The 8,577-nt window shown below is 50.3% G+C and overlaps 1 protein-coding gene across 1 annotated transcript in view; it reads right to left on the bottom strand.

The window, feature by feature from the left end:
* Positions 1-332: 332 nt before the first annotated feature.
* Znf282 (zinc finger protein 282) overlaps positions 333-8,577 on the bottom strand; it is a 28,826-nt gene continuing 20,581 nt past the window's right edge. The window contains exons 7-8 of the mRNA XM_005372007.3: positions 8,264-8,377; positions 333-3,260 (exon numbers count right to left, since the gene is read on the bottom strand). Of these exons, the coding sequence (XP_005372064.1) occupies positions 2,428-3,260; positions 8,264-8,377 (947 nt within the window). The 3' untranslated portion in view covers positions 333-2,427. The remainder of the gene's footprint in view (positions 3,261-8,263; positions 8,378-8,577) is intronic.

Below are 8,577 nucleotides of genomic sequence, written 5' to 3' on the forward strand. Positions count from 1 at the left end.
TTTGGTTTGTTGGAGTGAATACTACTTATATGGCTCCCCAGACCCCTCCTTGTCTGTCTCCCTGTACTCTTGAACAGCAGCCTTTGCAAGGCTCTATACGTAGAAGGGTGTAGTGACTGGACAAAGAAATGATGCGATCCGTGAGTCAGCTGTTTGGACAATGAGCACAGGTCCAGAAGAGCCCAGAAGTTCTGAGCGCTAGGTGTTTTAATCTTCCTGGCTCCCCACACCCCTCTCACTATTTGAGACTATTAGCTCACACACACACACACACACACACACACACACACACACACACACACACCCCACATGGCTGGAGAGATGGGTTCTTGCTGTTCTCGCAGAAGACCTGGATTTGGTTCCTAGCACCCACATCAGGAGAATGTCGTGGAGGGCTCCAGAGCCTTGGCTGTCAACAGCTCCAACACCATACTTCTTTGGGAATCAGCTTCTTGGAGGTAAAATAAAGGAACTCAAGCTATGTGTCAAATGTTTTAAACTTATGTCTCAGTCGCTATTACCCCTCCCACACATACTTTCAGCAGTCAAAAATATTTGGATCTTACTTTCCATGATTTAGATTATGAATTATTGTCTTTGTATGCTTTTGAAAAGGAGTAGATTGTCCCCCCAAACAATCCCTGAACTGGAGGGTCCCCTCCTACTCTGCTAGAACTCCACTGAGCCCTCCCTTGTACTCATCAAGGTAACTTGTTTTCCTTCGATCAGCCCCCTTCAAAGAGCTGAGTGAAGAAGTTCCAGCTTATTGGGTTGCAGTTCATTGAGGTCTGCTGGAGGATGCCATGCTGGAGAACACTCCAGCTTTGGGAACATGCAGTCTGCAATCTGGATACCTTTTATTTAATTTCAAGAATTCCCTTTGCACGGCAAAAAGGGGTCTGAGAAAAGCAGAGCAGCGCAGATGAGCAGGACAGAAGCAGAGCGCTCACAAAGGTGGTGCCATGAAATGCCGGCCACCCACCACGCTCCCTGGCTGGGAAAGAAACAGGATCCACAAGAGGAGCGGGAAAGCCATTTTAGACACAAACAAGGGTCCTGGGGCATGCCACCCCACCCCAGTGCCTGGCCATGCAAGATGCTGAAATGGAGACTGGCCCACCAGGCTGCGGTGCTGGGAGCCGCAGAGCAATGCACCAACATGAAAGGGAGTCCTTTGGCGCTTCCCAAGGCGCCGGCAGGGTCAGAGCATAGTAGGTCTGTGTCCATGTCCATGAGCACAATCAGTTAACAGATAGCACCAACTGGGATGCCCAGGGCAGGAGAGAGCTGAGGCTCTAGCACCCACTTGCCCAGCCCTCCTGGGCAGTCTCATTCCTTGGTGGCTACTCTGGCAGCTGGTCTTTCCTCACCCTGTGCCCTGGGAAACTGGAGTAAACCATCAGGGTGAGGTCTGACCCAGGGCACCAGCTGCCTCTGGAGGGTCTGGCCTTAACTGTGCAGTGAAAAGCTGCTGCTGCACCTGACTGAATGATCAGAGCTGGGAAAGACGGGCTGGGGGACCAGGATGCTAGGGCCCACGTTCAAGCCAAGAGCCTAACCGAGAACAAGCCTAGCCATTTTACAGCCAATAGGTTCCCCATTCCCAGTAACCCCAGGAGTTGGCCCCTGTTGCTTCTGAGGGGATTTGGAGAATCTGGGGAGGGAAGGGAGAGAGGAGAGAGACCAGGAAGGCCAGGTGAGAGCGGTCTGAGACCGACAGAGGTAGGCAGTGTGTGCGGTGGGGACACTGCACTGGGCTGGAGCCCGGGTGCGGCTTGGCCGCCATGTTCTCATGCGGTCTTGCTAAACAGCTATCTCACCGGTGTCTCACTTTCCTCAGTTACCACATCAGGAAAACCCCACCCCACCCATCTCGAAGGGATAAGCTAAGGGTGTAAATAGTTAACGGATAGAAAACACTTCTTAAAAAAGTATAAAGCGCTGTCAGAGCGCGAGGCAGTGTTGTCATGAGAATGTTACCCTTAGCGCATCCCTCAGTTTCCAATACGTCTTTGCTTTCTTCTTCAGGGCGTCTCCTCACCTTAGGATAAATAGTATTTCCTTATTTCAGAAGGGTTTTGAGACTCCCTGGTCACTTTCCCTGATCAGATCTGTGGCCCGGTGGCCAGTGGGCAGACTAGGAAGTCCGAGACATGTCCAAACGATTTCTGCTGCCTTGCTGTCCCTTTGGAACCTTCCCTGGCCACTGGGTCCACCCTATGAGATGAACTGAACTGTCCACGAGAGTTGGACAGTACTGGGGTACCCCGGTCCACCCCTTGGAATACCCTGTCTGGAGTGCAATTCCTGTGCCGATTTCCAGCAGGAGGTGGGGAGAGGGCGGGGAGGTGGGGCAGGAGGTTTGGTCCTCAGGAACCCTGGCCTGTCCCAACTCCAGTCTGGTCCTCCCCGCCCCCCAGCCCAACCCTAGTCTCGTTCTGGCGGCACCTGGAGCGGCCGTGGGGCCCCCAGGCCCGGGCCGTTGTGCACGCGCAGGTGGTCCTTGAGTGACTCCTTGTAGCGGAAGCTCTTGCCGCACTCGCCACACGTGTAGGGCCGCTCGCCCGTGTGGATGCGCTGGTGCTTTAGCAGGTTCTGCTTGCGGATGAAGCTCTTGCCACAAAGCGCGCACTGGAAGGGCCTCTCGCCGGTGTGCAGCCGCTGGTGGTTCTGCAGGTGCTCCTTGCGGCTGTAGGTTTTCTCGCATTCGGAGCATTTGTAAGGCCGCTCTCCACGGTGCGTCATCTGGTGGCGGATGAGACCGGAGTGACAGTTGAAGCTTTTCTCGCACTCGGCGCACTCGTAGGGCCGTTCCTTGGTGTGGCTGCGGTGGTGGATGATGAGGCTCTTGCGCACGCCGAAGGTCTTGCCACACTCCAGGCAAGAGTAGGGCTTGCTGCGCGCGCCATGAGCCAGGAGGCTTCGCCGCAGGCCGCCCGGGCAGCAGCTGCCGCAACCACTGCCCGCACCCGCGCCTGCATCGGTACCGCTGCCACTACCCGCACCAGTGCTGCCGCCACCACCACCGCCACTGCCGCCGCCACCTCCCGAGCTGCCTTCCCCACCCGGCTGAGTCTCGCCTCCGGTACTGCGCTCCCCCGGGAGCGCGGGGAAGCCGTCCTCCAGTAGGTTGCGGTTCCCGGGGCCGCCAGGGTTCTCTGGCACCGCCAAGGCGGGCAAGCTCTGCTGGTGAGGTTGGGATTGAGGCTGCGCAGAAGCAGAAGCGGGGGGTGGGTTCTTCACCAGCAGCAGACTGTCACCTAGAAGTGGGGAGAGAAACAGAAGTGACACGCTGATAGTGCTCTTCTTCAGGATCCCAGTGTCCCAGAGTGGGACTTAATCCTCTGGGCCTCAGTTTCTCTAATAAAATGATATCAAATGCTCACCAAAGCCCTTGCGCTTTGGAATTAGGGATAGGAAAGCCCTCTAGATCTCTTCTGCTACCCAGAAGTCAACTTACTTCAAAGGTAGTCTGTTCAGGGGTCTAGAGCACCAGCTCTTCCTCGAGATCTGGGTTGGATTCCCAGCATCCACAACTGCAGTTCAACTGTCTAACTCTAGTTCTAGGGGATCTGATGCCCTCTTCTGGCCTCCATGGGCACCAGGCACACCCAGGGAGCATAGACATGCTTGTAGGCACACACACAAACACACACATTTACAATTTTGTAAATATAGACTAAACTGGGTATAGTGACACATGCCTTTAATCCCAGCACTCTGCGGATCTCTGAGTTCGAGGCCAACCTGGTCTACAGAGCAAGTTCCAGGACAATGTTATTTATCTTTGGAGATTGTCTGAAGGTGAAGAAGAGAATTTTCCCTAGGTGAAAACCCATCTAGAGTCTTACCAAAATGGAACACAGTGAGCTCAGGCCCTAACTGCACATCACAGAAAGATGTGCAGTTAGGGCCTGAAAAGAAGTTGAGTGACCAGGATGGTGTGAGTCCTATCAGGACCTAAGATAACCTGGCCTCTAGCAAAACTGTGATGGCATTTCACAACATGTCTCCAGGAAACTGCTTCTGCCCAGGCAATAGTGCCTTTCCTTTGCACCCTGAGCTCACCACTGTCTGGGAACCAGTGTGTATGTGTGAGCTTGTGCATGTGTGTGGCAGGGGAGCAGTGGGCAGAGTCCAGACTCTCTGTGTCAGAACCATGACCTCAATTCCCTATATTTAGGAGTCTTCTTATGCCTCCTCCTCCATCATAATGTTATGTCCTCCCCCCCGAAGAGGAGCTGAGGAGCCTGACCCCCATTCAGAGGCAGCCTGTGGGAGTAGAACTAAATGGAGGCCACTTCTCAAGTCACAACAGCCACGTTTCTACCCTATCCTTGAGACTCGTTGGGACCTGAAGCCAGTTCTTAAATATCACCTTACACAGACCCGGCTGCCCTCCCTCTGGCCTAGTCAACCTTGACCAGTATTTCTAGAGGAGTGGCCAGGAACAAAGCCAAATTCATTCTCACCTGTACTCTGGATGCTCAAATGCATTATCCTGGCTCCAAAGCATTTTGTGAGATTGGCTCTGGCCCCTGTAGCAGCTACACATGGGTTTTTGCTGCTGCTCCACCAAAGCCTGTGACTTCACTGCTTTCACATGTTCATTCATTCCCAGAGATGCTTCCCGGGGAACCCACCTGTACTACCTTACTCTGACAATCCTTGAATCTCAGCATGACCGGCGTCCACTGTCTCCCTCTCCAGCATGCTCTGCAGCCCAGCCTTCGTTTATTTTTGCCTGGCCAATTCAGCACTCAAGGTCTAGCAATACAATCACTGGATGGCAAACACTCTGGTGGCTTCTGATTCCTCCACAGTTCAGTTGCCTAGAGAACCCCAACCCTTCTGCTTGTCTCAAGCACATGCATGTTGCTGCAGGAAACTGTCCCCCTGTCCTGAGGGCCCCCCTCCTCCGACCTGGTGCCCTGGCTCTTGTCCTCAGTAACTCCTGCTTTCCACTCTGCCATTGTCATATCCCAGGCCCCATCCTCCTCCAGCTGAGTCTCCTTGTGCATGGCATAAGAGCTTTCAGTTTCTAGTTACTGCTGGGCTCTGGTTCAGATACAAGCAAGAGATGAGATCTGGTAATCAGGTGTGAGAACTCTGCTCTGGGAGACTTCTGGAAAGTTCCTTAGTCCTTAGAGCGTTTTTTCTCAACCTTCCCAATGCTGTGACCCTTTAATACAATTTCTTAAGTTGTGGTGACCCCCAACCATAAAATTATTTTCATTGCTACCTCATTACTATAATTTTGCTACTGTTATAAATCATAATATAAATATCTGTGTTTTCTAATAGTCTTAGGTGACCCCTGTGAAAGGATCATTCCACTCCCTAAAAGGTGTGGTGACCCACAAGTTTTGAAACATTGCCTTAGAGTTTATAGGGAAAAAAATGGACTTTCCTCTGCCCACCAAGTCTGTAGGTGATGCCTGGGAGAGCTGATGTGATGTTGACATCAGCCCAAGGTTGGTGCCACACCAAGGTAGCCACTGAAAGAGGTAGAAAGAACTAGTTCCTCAAAACATAGCTGGGTTCTCAAATCAAGTAAGCCTGACCTTAAACTGCCTGCTGTAGTTACATAGAAGAATAAACTTCTTTATCCCTCAAGGTAGTTGAAATCAGACTCTAAAGGAGTAAAGAGTCTAGGTATTGGAGCTGGATGGATGACTCAGTGGTTAAGAGTACTTGCTGCCCTTCCAGGGGACCAGTGTTAGGTTTTCAGCACCCAGAAGGCAGCTTACAACATCTGTAACTCCAGTTCCAAGGAACATGATGCCCTCTTCTGACCTGTTGGGTATGCACACACATGTGCACAGGCACACACACACACACACACACTACTCCCCCAGCCCTAGCACCTAAAGGCCCCTTGGCTTTGTTCTTGCACTTCCCTCTAGTCTGTTATTCCAGACAGATCCGTGTCTCCTCTTTTTTTTTGGGGGGGGGGTCTAGAGCATATCCAGCTATCCCTTTCCCAGGAGGCTTTTCCTGGTTCTCTTGCCCTTAGCCCTATTGCTTGCTCCCATCTTCCTGTTTTCCCCGATCTGGACCCTCGGAGCACTGGCCACCCTCTACCTTTGCTTAATGTAATTGCTTTTTGGCTTGTTTATTGTCCTTCCCTTCCTACAAAGGAAAAGGTCTTCCGACCCTGCCTGTCCTGTGTATTTTCAACACTGCATAGCCCTGAATAGGCACCAGTAAATTACTGTTAAATAAACAGAAACTAGAAAAGGTGGGACTCATTGTTTTGATCCAAGGCAGTAGTTAACATGGAAATTTCAAGAAAGTGCCTTCAAAACACTGGGAATCTGGGTAGAGGGTACCTAGCTCAGCCTCCTCTGAAAGTCATCATGTAGCCAATGGACTCTAAAATCCTATCCTGACCTGCCTAACAGAGTCTCACGCACAGCAGTTTTTAGTGAACTGGATTTCCAATCTTCCCCTACAGTCTCAATTCACATTTATCAGTATATAAAATAAGGAGCCTCTTTCACTAAAATACCATGTCCAGTTGGGCTGAATGGCCTTGAGTCCAGCAAGGACACCTGTGTACCCCTCCCACTTGTGCACGGCCGAGGGCTTGGGAAGGAGGCTGGTCAGCCAGTACACATTTCTGCAATACATCCTCTGCCCCTATCACCCTCTTTCCCGGCAATCCCTTTCCAGAAGGTTCTTATGCATAATACCACATCTTTCAAACATCTATCTAGTTCTTCCTAGAAATCACTGTACTAAGGCTACCATTTAAAAAAAAAAAAAAAAAAAAAGGACTGTCATCTATGGGGCTGAAGAGATGCCCCAGTGGTTAAGAACACTTGTTCTTGCAGAGGACCCAGGTTCAATTCCAAGCACCCACATGGTGGCTCACCACTGTCTATAACTCCAGTTCTAGGGGATCCAATGACCTCTTCTGACCTCCACATTTAAATGGTTCATAGACATACATGTGAACAATCCTATACACATAAACTAAAATAAATAAATCTAAAGGTTTTAAAGATCTTATTTTAATTATATTTGTCGGTGTGGGGCTATGTACATGAGTGCAGTGCTCACAGAGGCTAGGGGTCACAGATCCTCTGGAAGTGGAGTTGCAAGGGATTGGGAGCCACCTGCTGAGGGAGGGTGCTGGCAACCAAACAAAGAGTGGTATGTTCTCTTAACTACTGAGCTGCCTCTCCAGTCCAAAAGATTTGGAAGATCTAAGCTTTTGTTTTTGTTTTGTTTTAATGATTATTATGTGTCTGTTGTCCTAGAATCATCTAAAACCTCACAGAACCACAGATGGAAAGCTGGTTTCAAATTCTTGTCTTAATAAGCAGGAGGCAGATTCTCTTCAGCAGAAAAAAGAGAGGTCTTGCAAAAAGGCTATAGTAACTGATAGCGGAAACATTTCTAGATCCTCATACTGCTGTAATTCTGCGCATTGCCTCCCAAATTCTAGGGCTCAAAGACATCCCCAAATAAAATACCATGACCCAAAATGCCCTATGAATTATCATATTCAAACTAAAGTAGGAAATAGGCCTTTGTAAAGCCTAGCCTTTGTAAAGTTCTCTGGGGGCTTTCCCAGATCTGTTGCTACACCTGCACAAACCCAAGGAAAGGCTCCTCTGGACCCATGTGCTCCTAGCCACCTGGAGAAACAGGAGTGTAGGACCATGGACAAAGGCTGAGCAAACTTCCTGGCAATGCCTGGTGAGCTAGGTCCTATGCCTTCAAAGCTAGACCTAGAGGGCCAGGAATGTGCCTCTGTTGCTAGAGTGCCTACCCTAATATGTTTAAAGCATTGGGTTTGATTTTCAGAACGACATAAAACCGGGTCTGTGGTCATAGGCCTACAATCCCAGCACTCAGAGGTGGAAACAGGCGTCCAAGGCCACTCTTGGCTACATAAAGAATTCAAGACCAACCTGGGCTATATGAATAATTTTTGCCCAAAACACCCTAAAACATAAAATTAAAGTAAATTAAAAATGCCAAATCTAGAAATGGTGGCTAGGGGCTATTGAAGTGGCTGATATTATCATTTCTTCCAACGCGAGTGGTCAATCTTCTGGTTCTCCTCCACATAATTCCACTTCAAACAGGGACTCCCCTCTCTCATCCAGGGATAATTCCTCCAGACTTTAAAAGGCTGCCACCAGCAAAATCACCCTAGAAGGGAATAGGCTGAGGCAAGCAACTCTACTGCAGGCTTCAACTACTCTGGACCTAATACCCAAGATATCTAGAAGAGGCACACATTACTCACTTGGGCCAGAGTCTAGTCCAAGCTCCCCTTCCATTGAGTCACGCGGGCCCCATGGGTACGGCTGCTCTTCCTGCTTGATCCAGGACAAAATGTCATGTGCTGAGATGAGAGATTCTGTTGTCAGAAAAAAAGGCAACCTTAAGACTTCATTTAGTATCCACTGGTCAGAGAGACCACGGGGCCAGGCTATGCTGGAGAAAAGGTCAGCTTCGAAGGCCCACAGCACCACAGCTGGCTGGTCTGACTGACAGTGCAAAGGCAGCAGTCAGGGCCACTGACAGCACCACAGCTGGCTGGTCTGACTAACAGTGCAA

The sequence above is a fragment of the Microtus ochrogaster genome, unplaced genomic scaffold (genome assembly GCF_000317375.1).
Source record: "Microtus ochrogaster isolate Prairie Vole_2 unplaced genomic scaffold, MicOch1.0 UNK153, whole genome shotgun sequence".
Lineage (NCBI taxonomy): Eukaryota > Metazoa > Chordata > Mammalia > Rodentia > Cricetidae > Microtus > Microtus ochrogaster.